Source organism: Nuphar pumila, chromosome 14 (genome assembly GCF_984573655.1).
Source record: "Nuphar pumila chromosome 14, dmNupPumi1.hap1.1, whole genome shotgun sequence".
In the NCBI taxonomy this organism is placed as follows: Eukaryota; Viridiplantae; Streptophyta; class Magnoliopsida; order Nymphaeales; family Nymphaeaceae; genus Nuphar; species Nuphar pumila.
Window position 1 is genome coordinate 16576946 of NC_143262.1, and position 15647 is coordinate 16592592.

At 38.0% G+C, this 15647-nt stretch overlaps 1 protein-coding gene across 1 annotated transcript in view; it reads right to left on the reverse strand.

Moving 5' to 3' along the window:
• The window catches only part of LOC149816509 (F-box/LRR-repeat protein 15-like), a 57898-nt gene that overhangs the window by 9054 nt on the left and 33197 nt on the right, over window positions 1-15647 (reverse strand). Inside the window, exons 11-13 of the mRNA XM_089987175.1 lie at window positions 12175-12327; window positions 8391-8551; window positions 8061-8259 (exon numbers count right to left, since the gene is read on the reverse strand). Coding sequence (XP_089843301.1) covers window positions 8061-8259; window positions 8391-8551; window positions 12175-12327 — 513 coding nt within the window. The remainder of the gene's footprint in view (window positions 1-8060; window positions 8260-8390; window positions 8552-12174; window positions 12328-15647) is intronic.

Genomic DNA, 15647 nt, shown 5'->3' on the forward strand with positions numbered 1-15647 from the left:
CTGTGCTGTCGGCAGGGGTGGCCCCTTGCCGACCTGTGCTGTCGGCAGGGGTGGCCCCTTGCCGACCTGTGCTGTCGGCAGGGGTGGCCCCTTGCCGACCTGTGCTGTCGGCAGGGGCTCAGCCCCTGCCACTTCGTGCTGTCGGCAGGGGTTGGCCCTGCCGACCTGTGTTTTCGGCAGGGGGTGGCCCCCCCTGCCGTCCAGTGCTGTCGGCAGGGGCTCAGCCCCTGCCCCTTCTTGCTCCCGGCAGGGGCTGGCCCCCTGCCATCCTTATGCTTCCGTCAGGGGCTGGCCCCCTGCCATCCATTGCTGTCGGCAGGGGCTCAGCCCCTGCCACTGTGTGCCGTTGGCAGGGGCTCAGCCCCTGCCACTTGGTGGCCTTCGGCAGGGGTGACCCCCTGCCGTTGCGCTATGTTTAGGCGGGGGCTTGTTCCCCCACCGCGTGTCTGTTTTCGGCCAGCAGGGGCACACCTCTGCTGCCTCTCTTTTTCCTATAGACAGGATTGTCCTTCTTTTGCTCCGCATTATTATTAACATAGCACTGTTGCAGACCTCGCATCGGACCCTCGCTCTGGCTCCGCGGCCCGAGCCTCGTATCATCTACACGCGTAGACGCACGCAGCTGCAAGACATCCCGAGGTAGGGGAAAGTCGCACGAATAGTATGTATGAACAAAATAAAATAAGACTTCTGAGATAGAATAGTTATTTTGCATACTTGTGTATCTGAAGAAATATTGACTGGTCAAAGTTTACTCTTTGTGATTCTTTTGAAATTGCATAATGTAAATTCTTTGGGTAGACTCATCAAGTAGTTTAATTGGCATGCCTGTTTACGTGTAGGATTACTTAACTGATAATTGTCTATTTTGCATGATTACTCCTTTGAGACTGCATACTTAAGGTAGACTTTATGAATAGACTCAGAATGCACTGCAATTGCTATTGTAATCGAACCTTAAGGCAGGTACGATATGAATTTTATGTAAGATCATGGAGTGTATTGAAGTATGAAATTTACACTTTATTGGTTTTGATGTGATAATATCGGCCTTCACGGGCCAAATTGCTCAGAAAAGCAAAACATGTCATGTAGGAAACAAAAGAGTCATAAACCATTATGTTGCCTCTTATCGTAATTGTACCTCTAGGAAGGTACGATCGTACTTTTGGACAAGTACGTCCCATGCGGGTTACGATGGTGGGATGATGAGGTTGTGGCAACCTCGATGAGTGCAATTAGCAAAATGCTGAGATCACATAAAATGGTGACTATTTCGCCTTCACAGGCAAGATGCTCGAGTGGGTCTAATGGACCAGAGCATATAGGATGGGGCGGCGGTTAAGAAACCCCCGTCGTACCCATCTGATCTTCACGGTTCATCAAGGGAGAGGATGGATGGTACAAAGACTCCGATGAACAGGTTGTTAACAACCACCCCACGAGCAAAAGACTCGGTTTTCCCCAGTCATCGGAGTTAGGGGAATTGGGATTACCATAAATTATCCTAGGTGGTAATTCCCAGGCACTTCTGCAGAAGTTGGATGCATCCTTGGGCCACGAATGCCTTTGGGGATTTACTCTCTTGGTCACTGACCGTCCCCTTAGGAGCGGACTCAGTCAGCCATCCGGGTTAATGAAAACACCTGACATAATAAACCCCCGGATTGGTCTCGGCTGTTTCTACGTTTCGCGTCTGTGCGTACCCACAGGCCAGTTAATATCAGAACTTAAATAATATATTCATGAATAGATATAGATGACTGAGACTTACACTGTTTCTCTTTGCACTTATTACATTTGCTAGAATAGACTACAACTGCTTTAATTGCTTAAATATCATAATTGCTTATCTTATGAATGTCCTGTTTTATTTTCATTCTACTTATCTGTTCGTGCACCAACTAGTTTGTTATGAAACTGACCCATTTCATGGGCAGGTGAGGAGTAGGACTTCACTGGCGGCCGATGGCGTGGTGCAACGTGGATCAAGATTCATTTTCTTTCTGCTGGCGGATTGGCTCTGGGACTTTTTGGAGTTTTTCTTAGATTTATTAAACTTTGGAATAAAAGACCCATTTTGTAATAAACTGCAGATTTTAATCGATTGCCTTATTTCTTAAATTCCATTACGATGTTGTACATGTGAATGATGGTTTTTCAGCTAACGTACCCAGGATTGTTGACTTGTGTCCCTTTCTAAATGTCTTCCGCTGTTGTTTTTTAAATAATAAACTTTAAATCTTTGAAAGGTTTTTCGATAAGGTTTTCGAAATCACAAGTCGAAATTTTGGGGCGTTACACCGCCTAACCAGTTTATTAAACGGGTCAGTCGGGTTGGCATACCCCTAACACGAACCCGACCCATTTAATAAACGGTTTAGGCGGGTTGACCTGTTTACGACATGAACCCGTTTAAGCCAAACCCGAACCCGCCTAAGAAGCGGATTGGCGGGTCGTGTCAGATTTTGCCACCCCTAGTTATATATTGGGGTTCTCCCCTTGTATCCTTTAATGCTTTCTCAAGCATTTTGTAATACAAAAGCATTTATTTTTATTCTCTTGGCCCTGATATGGGTGATGTGCATTGACCCATAAGTGGTCCTTTGTGGTTTGGTTGTGTTCTTGTAAGCCCATAAGAGGCATTCATTTGCTTTTGTTCTTATTTTATTACATGGTATCAAAGCCTTTGTGCTCTTGGGTTGTGATTCATTCGGAAAGGCCAAGACGAGGATTGTGAGATTAGTGGAGCATCGGTTTGTGGGATCGTTGCATTGGAAAGAGCACCATCAAAATTCTCTTCAACAAAATTCTTGCTACATTCTCCTCTCTATCTCTATCTCTATCTCTATCTCTATCTCTATCTCTATCTTTCTCTCTCATGATTGTAAAAATGGAGGATGAAAGAGAAGTGGTCATCTCCATTCTTGTGAGACTCAATGATACTGATGTGGGCATCCATAGTAAAACATAAAACATGGGAAAAGGGTCTATGGGATTTGGTTGATGGCATCGATAGAGAGCCTAAATTTATACTCACCAAGATGAAAAATGGAAAAGTGGCTCTTCAAGAAGAAGAGATGCCTAAGATTGTAACAGAATACGAGAAAAAATGAAAAGAATAAAAGATAAGTCATTCCAAGATAATTGGATGGCTCATCAATAATGTTGACATCAAAAAATGCTTTAGCTTAGCAAAATTTGATTTTACTAATGACGCATGAAAGTATCTTAAAGATATGTATAGTCTCAAGAATATAGCTCACATATGCAACGTGCAAAATAAGGTGAGAACTATGACCCAAGGAGAGATGAGCATAAGGGAATATTACAATGCCCTCTCTCATCTTTGAGATGATTTGGCTCTCCTAGACCCAAAGTGGCATTGACCCCAAGATGTAGAACTCCGTAAAAAATAAATTAGAATGGAGCATTTATACCAATTTGTTAATGGGCTTAGGCCCGAATTTAAAGGGACCAAATTGGCTCTTCTTCATAGAGAAGGTGTACCTACCATAGTTGAAAAAGAATTAACTCTAAAGGAAAATAAGTTGAAAAAGCATCATCTTCTAAAGAGGAAGAATCTGAGCTGGATATGTTAAGGCCCAAAAATCATTCAAGGGCTTATAAGCCCCCTTTGAAAGAAGTAATGAAAATGAAAGAAAATTCAACGATTATGGAAGGAGTCAAAACGATAAAAGAGTAAATCATGAATACAAGAAGAATGGCAAATTAATATGTTATCAATGTTATAAGTTGGGTCATATCAAGCCCTTTTGTCCTAAGAGAAGAGAAGATCAAAGAGATGATAAGAGGTGACTTCGGTGAGACCATCTCTTGAAATAAATTGTGTATATGACTCAAAATGCATCAGCTCATTGTCTTTGACACAACTCATGTAGGCACTACAGCCAATGTTCAAGAATCAAGCTTCTTCCCTCTCAGACGCGGTCATATCTACGTGCATTGACCCCGGTAAGACTTCTTGAATTCTTGATTTCGGTGCTTCTTTTCATGTGACCCCAAATGAATCCACATTATCTGAATGCCATATTAACTCAAATGATTCTTATGTTTCAACCACCGATAGAACTTCTTTAAAAATCAAAGGTTTAGTGAATTCACAAAAACATCAAACCTTTTTTTACCAAATATTAGAATAGTACCAAAATTAAATTTAAACCTCCTATTGGTTTCCCAAATTGTGGATCATGGAAGCAAAGTCTTTTTTCATCTAATGATTGTTTGATATAGAATCTCCAGTCTGGAAAGTTGATTTGGCGAGGCCATAAAAAAAGAGATCTCTATGTTAATGGACAATCTTGAATTATCAAAACATATTTTTTATAATTTTGTGAAAAATAAAGATATAGAAAATTAGCACAAGAGACTAGGACACCCTGGTGTGTCAAAATTACACAAATAATAAAGAAAATGATTTTGTTTGTGAAGATTGCATTCTTGGTAAAATGAAATCTTTACCTTTTAGGCCTAGTCATTTTATTTAAAAGAAACTATTTGAGTTAGTACATTCAGATGTATAGGACCGAATCCGATTATATCCAAAGGAGCAGTATCTTATTATGTTATTTTTTTTATGATAATAGTAGAAGATACTCTTGGATATATTTTCTTAAACACAAATCTGAAGTATTTGATTGTTTCCAAAAAATTTATTGTTATACAAAGACTCAATTCAAAACCAATATTAAAATCTTTAGAACTGATTCCGTAGGAGAATTTGTATCAAAGGACTTCAAAAACTATCTTGACTTACATATCTCATGATTACAAAAGGTTGAGAGACTTTGGTTGTAAATGCTTTGTCCTTACCGACAAAAATGATAAACTTTTTGTAAAAGTTGTTCCTTAAGTTTTCCTAGGCTATGTCAAAAATAAAAAAGGATATAGATATTATGAAATTAAAAGAAACAAGCTATATGTCTCAAGAAATGTCACTTTTCTTCAAAACGAAAATGGATTTCATAAAGAAAAATTCCAAGAGCATTGTGACTATTCATTTCTTTTTTTACCTTGCCAATGAGCATGTGAGTTGTGATGGCATTCACGATGTGAATGAGAGTAACAATGAGGACACTCATGATCCACGTGGGAATGAGAACGAGGGTCTTGATAATATAAACCAACCTCATAATGAAATTCAAATCTATACTCGATGTACCGAAGACCATCCTCCATGTCGTTTAGAAAGATATTCCCAAAATAAAGATATAGATTTCTTTAGTGTTAGAAGATCCATAAGAATTTCAAAGGCTCCTAGTAGTTTTTATCTTATGATTCCTTTAAACCCAAATATAAAACATGTCTAATGGCTATACACTCATATGTAGAACCATCGTCTTACCATGACGCTAAAAATCATCAAGAATGGATTAGAGCAATGAATGATGAAATTGAAGCTTTAAAAAAGGCAAAAACTTGAAAAATTCAAAAAAAAGAGATCAAAATTATAGGATGTAGATGCGTCTATAAGATTAAAAATAAAAGTAATGGGACATTATAAAGATATAAAGTCAAACTAGTAGCCAAAGATATAATCAAGAATATGGAATAGACTATGATAAGACATTTGCTCGAGTTGCTCAAATGACTATTGTTAGAACTCTTATTTCTATAGCATCAATTAAAAATGGCATATTTTTTAAATGAATGTAAAAAATGTTTTTTTAATGGTAATCTCAACGAGGAAGTTTACATGGATCCTCTACTAGGACTAAGTTTAGCACATAGAATTCTTCGGTTGTAAAAAGTATTGTATGTCTTAAAAGCCCCCAAGGCTTGGTATGATCGATTCAGTAATATGATGACACAAGTTGATTTTAAATCTTGTTATATAGATATTGCATTTTTGTTAAGTCTTCTAATGCAGGAATAGTGATATTACTTCTTTGTGTTGATGATACTTATCACAGGAGGTGATAAGTAGGGAGTTAGTCATATCAAAGATGTGCTCAAAGTCAACTTTCATACGATAGACCTTAGTTTTTAACAATACTTTCTTGAAATAGAAGTAGCTTACTCACCTTGTGGTTACTTGGTATCGCAGACTAAGTATGCGGTAGAGATCATAGAACGGTTAGGACTCTCAGATAAAAAATGGGTCGATATTCCAGAAGTTATCAATGCAAAGATGAAAGATGATAAATAACCTCTTAAAGATTCAACTCTATACAGACAAATGATTGGAGCTTTATCTTATCTCTCTATTACTCATTCTAATATTTCTCATGCTATTCATTCTGTTAGTCAATTTTAGCATGCTCCTACGAAATTACATATGAGTGTTATAATGAGAATTATTAGATATATTAAATTTTTTATTAATTATAGGTTATTTATTTCTTCATCTTCTCTGTTGGAAGTTATTGCATATTATGATTCTGATTAAGGAGAGGGTGTGAATGACAGACACGCAACCACTAGTTCTTGTATTTTTGTAAGTGATTCTCTAATTTCATAGAGATGCAAAAAACAGCAGAAAGTGTCCCTCTCTTCCATGGAAGCAGAATATTGTGTCATGGCAACAACTACTTCTGAATTAGTATGGTTGACACAATTGCTAGAAGACTTAGTAGTTCACATTTTAGAACCCTCAAGATTATGTTGTGACAACAAAACCGCAGTATATATTGCAAGCAATCATACATTTCATGAAATGACCAAACACATTGAAATGGATTGCCACTACTTTCGTGAGAATTTTTTAAAAAAGACCATCACATTGAAATGGATTGCCACTACTTTCGTGAGAATTTTTTAAAAAAGACCATCACATTGTCATATGTTTCATCTGAGTATCAACTAGCGGACTTCTTCACTAAAGCGCTCCTGTCACCTAGATTTCACTTTCTACTTGGCAAACCCTTGGTAGTTACACCGTGAGCTTGAGGGGGGTGTTAAGATTGTGTATCTAATATATATATATATATATATATATATATATATATATATATATATATATATATTAAAATGTATGTAAACTTAAATACCCACGAAGGGTATTTCGGTAATTTTACATTGTAATAGTGGTCAAACCATTAAGGGCAGACTTTGTCCTTTTTTATTTTTAATATTGTAACATGTGACTGATGGGACAGCTCTAACTAGCTGTTGGAGTTGCTCCCAAATGTGACCATTGGGGGAGGGGGGGGCAGCCCAACAGTTAGTTAGGCAGCCCCCACTCTCCCTCTCTTGTTATATATAGGGGTTCTCCCTTTCTATGCTTTAATACTTTCTCAAGCATTTTGTAATATAAAAGCATTTATTTTTAACTCTTAGGCCCTTGTGTGGGTGATGTGCATTGACCCAATAGTGGTCCTTTGTGGTTTGGTTTTGTTCTTGTAAGCCCATAAGAGGCATTCATTTGCTTTTGTTCTTATTTCATTACATTATTAACTATATGAACCAAACTTAATCGGGCTAATCGAGCTTAATCGAATTCGATTGCTTGTTCAAACTCAGGTCGGATGAGCCTGAGCCTTTGTTCAAGCTCAGCTCATTTGTCTTTTTGGACGAATTCGAGTCAATCTTAAATGGATCGAGCTTGAGCCGAGCCCAAGCCAACTTGGCTCATTGTGCAGCCCTACAAGTGGTGGACATTTATTCTCAAATCATAGTCGATAGAATCAGCATCGAAAATTTTATTTAAAAAAAAGTTCGAGAACAATCCATATATTGCTTATTAATATGCTTATTTATCAACAAGAAAATTCTAGTAATTTACACAAACAAAAAGTGTAATAATTTTAGAAAGAAGGAAATATTTGTCTGAAAACTGGAATTTCTCATGAAAATATCATTATAACAGAATAAAAAATTCAAATAAATTAATGAATCGTTAGGATTTGTAATGCTGCATCAAGGTTTTCATTTGTAAAATGAGAAATCAAATTCTCACCTAACTTACTAAAAAATTCCAAATATGTTTGAGATGTAAAGCAAGAACATCGTTCCAGATAGGCAAGGCAATCAAAGAACTAAAAGCAAAAGGTAACTCATTTATTTCAAACATTTACAGCTGCCAAGCATACAGACATTACCTTAAGTTGCACACAACTCTCAAAAACAGGTTGCAAGTTCATTAAGAATGTATATGACAAATCAAGCAACGTCAATTTTGGAAGCTGGCGCAATGAGGACAACCCATCAGGACCAACAGATGGACATGACATCAAGATCAAAGACTCGATGTATGGACAGGAAGAAGTTGTAGCTGAGAGGCAATCATCCTGAAGTTGACTGCAAATGAAGACCACACATGTCAAGTAAACACCTGTACATCCTCTTAAAAAAATACCTATATAGAAGAAAAGTGAATGAATTGAAAAACAGATGGTACAAGCAAAAAACAAAAGATGCTGAAGCACTACCTGCAAAAAGATGCATCAAGAGAGACCAAGCTTGGACAATTTATTGCAGCTTGAGACAGCACACCGCACCCCTTCAGTTCCAATACTGCCATTTGTGATGCTTCAAGCCTAAGGGTATTCAATTTGGGACAAATGCCAAGATTAAGTGACCTAAGCCCAACCTACAAGGACCAAAAGATTAAAGATGAAAAAGAGAAAACAGTTTGCGATTGATATATCCAAGGCATTTAACATTTATTAGAGAATACTGAAAGAATGTGACCCAGAGTTACCGGAAGCTTCTTAGATAGGAGGGAAGCCCGCTTCCCGGAAATTCGCTTCGAAAGCGCAATACTTCTCGCTTCTGAAACTTGATGGGAATCTCGATTCTGCCACACTTTTATTCTTTTCATACACTTCTACTCTTCTTATATGTTTTTTTACTCTACTTTTCATGTTTTTATGTGTTTCCTCTCACGCTGCTCACTCACTTCCATGTGTTTCCTCTAAACTGACAATCATCATTTTTAGATTTTGTTAAAAATTTGATTCTTACACTAAAAAATCATGAAATTTAAGAATAATCACTTTTCTTTTAGTTTTTATTTGCATTTCATTTTGATTCCCATTCAATTCTTATATTGTTTTTTTATTCCTCGCTTCCTGCTTCCTATACATTTTAAAATGCATCACTTCTCGCTTTCACTTCCCGTGTCGTTTCCCACTTCTCATTCCTAGTCTGGCAACCTTGGTGCGACCCAAGTTATAAAGAGGCATATGTCTTAGTCCTCGTTAAAATTCTAACCTAACTTTATGAGTACATATTTGCAAAGAATGACAATTAATTCTATAAATGTTTATACAACTCAATTACCTGGTGTTGATTGGCAGAGGACGACTAATTAATTTGACAAGTTCAGAACTGATTTTTTCTCCAAGAAGAAAACATTAATGGGCTCAAATCAAAACCCGATATAGCTGATAATACTGGAAACTTGCTAATAAGTCCAGAGTTGACTATTCAGCACTTTGTCATTAAGGGCTTCCCTCAAGACCGCCAAGCATGACAATGAACTTGCTACAAGAAAACTTAAGGATCTGTCCACACTCTACAAGAAGCCTAAGCAGTACAGATGATGGGGAGCAAACAAAAGACTCCAACCAATACCTTTATTCTTGAGCCAGAATCAGTCTCAGGCATCAGACATTTTAAGAAGGGATTACGATGAACAATCCACAATTTACAAAGACAATCTAGATTACCATCATGAGTTTTCCAACAATAGGCAACATCAGCCATCAAGAATCTTTCCTGTGTTAAAAGAGCACCATTTCCTACGTTCAGTACTCACCATAACCACATGATGACAAAAGCTTGGTGAAAAACTTGAAATGTCCAATCACCAAGTCACCGACTTCACCCTGCTTCAATAAGTATGGTTAGGATGGGAATCCCGTAGAAAACTACAAATGCACTTTTCCATGTGGATTTGGACATTAATGAACATTGAAGGTGCAAACATGGTAAATAGGCAGGTCAATAAGAATCGATCTAGTCGATTCAACTGGTCGTAGATAGATGCCCAGATTTTCAGGAGCAGAGCATCCCCATATTTTTCCAGCACCCTTAAACATGTGCTTGAAAGGATGCTATCACTCTTCACAATCAAAGATCCTTGAATCTTTCAAAGAAGCCTTACTTTCACATGATATATCAAAAACAATCAAGATGCATTTAGATACATACTTTAGGGTCCAAAGAGATCTCAAAATGTTTGAGTTTTCAACTGCATAAGACAGATTTGTATGAAATGGGTTGGGCAAGGGTCAATAGAGAGGAAACATCGCTAACAAGTCCACTAGTATTAGGTATACCTTCCCATTGACCATGCCAAAGAGTAGCAGCAAAAGCAGGTAATGTATCTTTAAGGGTAAAACAACATCCCTAAGCTCCACTGACCATACAACAGTCCACATCCAAGAGAGCTACATAAACTATACTCTTAGAGAAGACCTTACCATTATCAGGTTCAAATCTCACTGGCCACTATCTGCAGCTCAGCTGGTAACTAATCTTCCTCTACGTTTCGCAAGAACTTACACTACGAGTAGAAGCGCGTCAATGGGTCGGACCTGTTTCAGACCCAGGTAGGTCTGAACTTGGATCTGACTTTGAGGTGCTGGTACCAGGTCCAGGCCCGAGTCTGATCGGATCCACATTAAGAAAAACCATACCCGAGTCCTATAAGGATTACATGAACCACACTCGGTGCATACCAGGTAAAATAATATTTTTTATCATTTTTATATTGAAAATCACGGGTCTTAATCGGAACTTAGGTCAAACCGGGGTATGGTATGAAATTTCACAAACCATACCCAGCTCCATATTCTAATTGAACCCTTTGGAAACGACCTGGATTCCAGTCGGACCTCCTTCTTTATCAGGCCCGGGTCAAACCCGACCCATTGACAGCCCTAGATTTGTGATTGCATGTGGTTTTTTCCTAACTTATTTTGTCTAGAAGATAGCACAAGGATCTTCTAAAATTGTAAAAGAAACATAAAATTACTAAATGCGTTACAAAATATATTTTATGGAATTGCAATTTAAGACATATCCATAGGTATGGAGGATTTCCAATGTGGTTCACTCCCTCACTTGTCAGTTTGTCTTATTTAGTTCTAAATTATACACAAACACACACATGCACCATACGCTTTATTAACAAGAGTATGGAGGTTTTATTTTCGGGGTCAAAAACACAAAAAATGAAAGCCTTGAAGTTCAGGCAAGTCTGTCAAAGGAAATTTTTGAATACCTGTCGAATTGACTAGTTGATTCAGCATCTATGTCACATGGGTGCAGCTGCGGGTGCGCGGCACTTTCAAAAAACTTGGGTGCGGGGGTGGGGGGTGCGGCAAAAATATAAAAAAAATTATATATATAAAGTCCAAAAGTTGGACATAAATGACCCTGGGTGCATTGACTGCACTCAGGGTCAGGTTGACAGCATCGGGTGCGGGTGCGGGTGCAGGTGTGGGTGCGGGTGCTGGTGCGGGTGCGGGTGCGGGTGCGGGTGCGGGTGCGGCACCTAGTTGGAGAGTCCCTGTGACATAGTTCAGCATAGTCAACCCATATAGGAATTCACTGGGATAACTCAATGAATGGCCCAGAAATCACACAAGACTACCAAGCCACAAGTTGACTCAGCTGGGTCACACATGCATACATATAATAGCCGATGCAAATATGAGTCACAGTTCATTGGATTCTAAAACCCAGCTTTAGGCAATGTTAGAAGTAATGCTTTCCAAGCAAAATGATCCAACAAGAACTATATGGGTCACACCTAGCCTCCCAAAATTCTTAAAAACACCTATTTGTACAAAAGACCCCCTTGGGTTAGTGCAGAAAGTATGACAGGTAGCGAATTCAACAAGAACTATATAGGTCACACCAAGCCTCCTAAAATTCTTAAAACACACCTCTTTATACAAAAGAACCCCTTGGGTTAGTGCAGAAAGTATGACAAGTAGAGAATTCATGTGGCAATGAATATGAGATAAGTAATCAAAGGTCTAAGTTGGACCCTTCCACCTCAAAACTCTCAAAACAAGTAGTGATAACCATATGGCTACCTACCAAACATTAAGGGTCAGACACAAGAGCAAATCTCATAAATTAAGCATAAAGATTAATAACTTTTATATTTACATTCAGATCAAATAAACCAATGTCAACAATGCAGAAACAAAAAAATAACTTTTAAATGTTAATGAATATATCAACAGGTTCACTTACAGGGTAGAAAGATGCATCTTCGAGATGATCACAACCATCCAAAAAGACTTGCTGAAGGTTTGGACATCCAAGTTCAAGGCTTTTCATGCCACGACAACCAACTAGTGAAAGACTAACTAATGAAGCACTCTTCAGTCCCACCTTTGTCAAGCTCTGGTTGAAAAAAGCGAATATTAGATTTGCTACATAAAAGGCTTTCCGGATTATTAAAAATAAACACCCTCGGTCACCATGCACTGGTAACTGAATTCAGACGGCTAAGGAAAGGAAACTCAAGAAAATGTGACAATCAAATGACAAAAATAATTGAATTGGTATATGAAAGGGGCAAATTGCCAAAGCATGTTTCATTATCACCAAAGAGGTAAACACACATTATGCCACTTGCATGATTCATAATAAGAGCATGAAGCCATTCTTAAGGTCAATTCCAATCATTGTTAAAAATCCAAAAGGCTTACAAGATTGTTACTGCTAAAATAATCACAAATGAATAGCACACAAAACTCAGTCAAGTACTGGGAGAGCCCCAAGTTCACAATAGGATGACCACCCACATTTCAGCTGTCTGTGCCTGAAACTCGATGACACTCACACTTATGAACACCCCAGTTTTTACTTCATGTAATGTTCAAATCTTCTTCATAAATGTGCCTTTAAACTTTGCTGTTTTGAATTTAAACATATTTCTATCAATATTTTTTTATAAATTATAAGCACCTTAATTAGGTTAGCCACTTGGAACATAGGGTCTTTAACTGGTAAGTTGGTAGAGTTAGTAGATGTTATGGGTAGGAGAAAGATTGATATTTTATGTCTTCAAGAGACCAAATGGGTAGGTGAGAAAGCTAAAGTGATAGAACCTTGGGGATATAAGATTTGGTATACAGGAATAAATAGGAATAGGAATGGAGTAGGGATTGTTATGAGTCGTCAGTTTATAGATAATGTAGTTGAGGTCCGTAGGAAGGGTGATAGAATTTTACTTATTAAATTAGTATTAGGTACGGATATTATTAATATTATTAGTGTTTATGCACCATAAGTAGGTTTAGATGATTCCACTAAGCATCAATTTTGGGAAGATTTAGATGGAGTAGTACAAGAGACATCTTATGGAGAAAAGCTTTTCATCGGCGGTGACCTTAATGGACATGTAGGCATTAGTAGGGATGGATTTGAGAATATCCATGGAGGCTATGGTATAGGAGAAAGAAATGAAAGTGGAGAAAAGATTTTAGATTTTTGTTTGTCCTATGATATGATCTTAGCAAACACTTGGTTTAGGAAGAGGGAGTCTCACCTAGTAACATTTAAAAGTGGGGTTAATACGAGTCAGATAGATTTTTTCCTACTTAGAAAGAGAGATAGGGGTTGTTGCATCGATTGTAAGGTTATACCAGGAGAAAGTGTAGCTACACAACATAGAGTCTTAATTTTAGATCTTAGAATTAGACAATGCCGCAAAAGGGATAGACATAGGATAGATCCTAGAATTAAGTGGTGGGCACTGAAAGGAGCTAAACAAGGAATGTTTGTAGAGCAGGTAGTTAAGGAAGTTGATTGGTGTCTCGAGGAGGATTCAGAATCAATGTGGAATAAGATAGCGGGTGGTATGAGAAAAGTAGCTAAGGAGGTATTGGGTGAGTCTAAAGGCGGTGCACCACTAGGTAAGGATACATCATGGTGGAACGAGGATGTCAAATTAGCTATTAAGGTTAAAAGAGAGTGTTATAGAAATCTAAGTAAGAGTCGTGATAATGAGAATTTGGAGAAGTATATGATAGCAAAGAAGGAAGCTAAAAAAGTTGTTCGAAACGCGAGGGCTAAGGTATATAAGGAGGTTTATGACAAGTTGGATACCAAAGAAGGCGAGAAGGATATTTATAGGCTTGCAAAGATGAGAGATAGGAAATCGAAGGATTTGGGTATGGTTAGATGTATCAAAGATGAAACGCAAAGGGTTTTAGTCAAAGATGAGGAGATTAAGGAGAGATGGAAAGATTATTTTGATAAGCTATTTAATGATAGTCATGCTCAAGATCTTGGAGACTTCTCCATTCCTTTTCATGAGATAAATCGTGACTTCATGCGCAAGATTCAAAAGAAAGAAATTGCAGAGGCTTTGAAGAAAATAAAATCAAGAAGGGCAGTTGGCCCAGATGGTATACCTATCGAGGCTTGGAAATGCTTGGGAGAGAAAGGTTTAGAATGGTTGACAAATCTTTTTAACTTGATTTGGCGAACAAATAAGATGCCTAATGAGTGGAGGAAGAGTACTTTGGTGCCTTTATATAAGAATAAGGGTGATATACAAGATTGCACAAACTATCGTGGTATAAAACTCATGAGTCATACTATGAAACTTTGGGAGAGGGTGATTGAGTCTAGGTTGAGGAAGGTTGTCATGATATCGGAGAATCAATTTGGTTTTATGCCTGAAAGATCAACTATGGAAGCTATACATCTTCTTAGACAACTTATTGAAAGATATAGAGAGAGGAACAAAGATTTGCATATGGTTTTTATTGATTTAGAGAAGGCATACGATAGAGTACCTAGGGACGTTCTCTGGTGGACAATGATGAAGAAAGGTGTTTCTCTCAAGTACATTAGTATAATTAAAGATATGTATGAAAGAGTAGTAACCAATGTCCGCACTTGTGGAGGGGTGACAACCAATTTCCCGATAACGGTTGGGTTACATCAAGGATCTGCTTTAAGCCCTTTCCTATTTGCGATAGTGATGGATGAGCTTACGAGATCAATTCAAGAAAATGTACCGTGGTGTATGTTGTTTGCTGATGATATTGTTTTGATTGATGAGTCTAGAGCTGGGGTTAATGCTAAGTTAGAATTATGGAGACAGACATTGGAAGCTAGAGGTTTTAAGTTGAGTAAGAGTAAGACTGAATATATGGAATGTCGGTTTAGTAAGCAACGAAGTAGTGATGGGAGTGTAGTGAAGCTTGGTGAGCAAGATATACCGGTGAATGATTATTTCAAATATTTGGGATCCATCATTCAAAAGTATGGAGAAATTGATGGAGATGTAAATCATAGGATAAAGGTTGGGTGGATGAAATGGAAAAGTGCTACTGGAGTGCTGTGCGATCGTAGAATGCCATTGCGGTTGAAGGAAAAGTTTTATAGGACGACTATTAGACCCGCTTTACTATATGGTACGGAATGTTGGGCTGCCAAGAGACATCATATTCAAAAAATGAGTGTAGCTGAGATGCGGATGCTTAGATGGATGTGTGGAAATACAATAAAAGATAAGATTCGAAACGAAGAGATACGTAAGAAGGTAGGTGTTGCACCCATTGAAAATAAGATGCGAGAGAATCGTTTACGGTGGTTTGGACATATTCGGCGAAGGCCTAATGATGCTCCAGTTAGAAGGTTGGAGAAATGGGAAAATATATTAGTTAAAAGAGGTCGGGGTAGGCCTAGGAAGACTTGGATGGAGA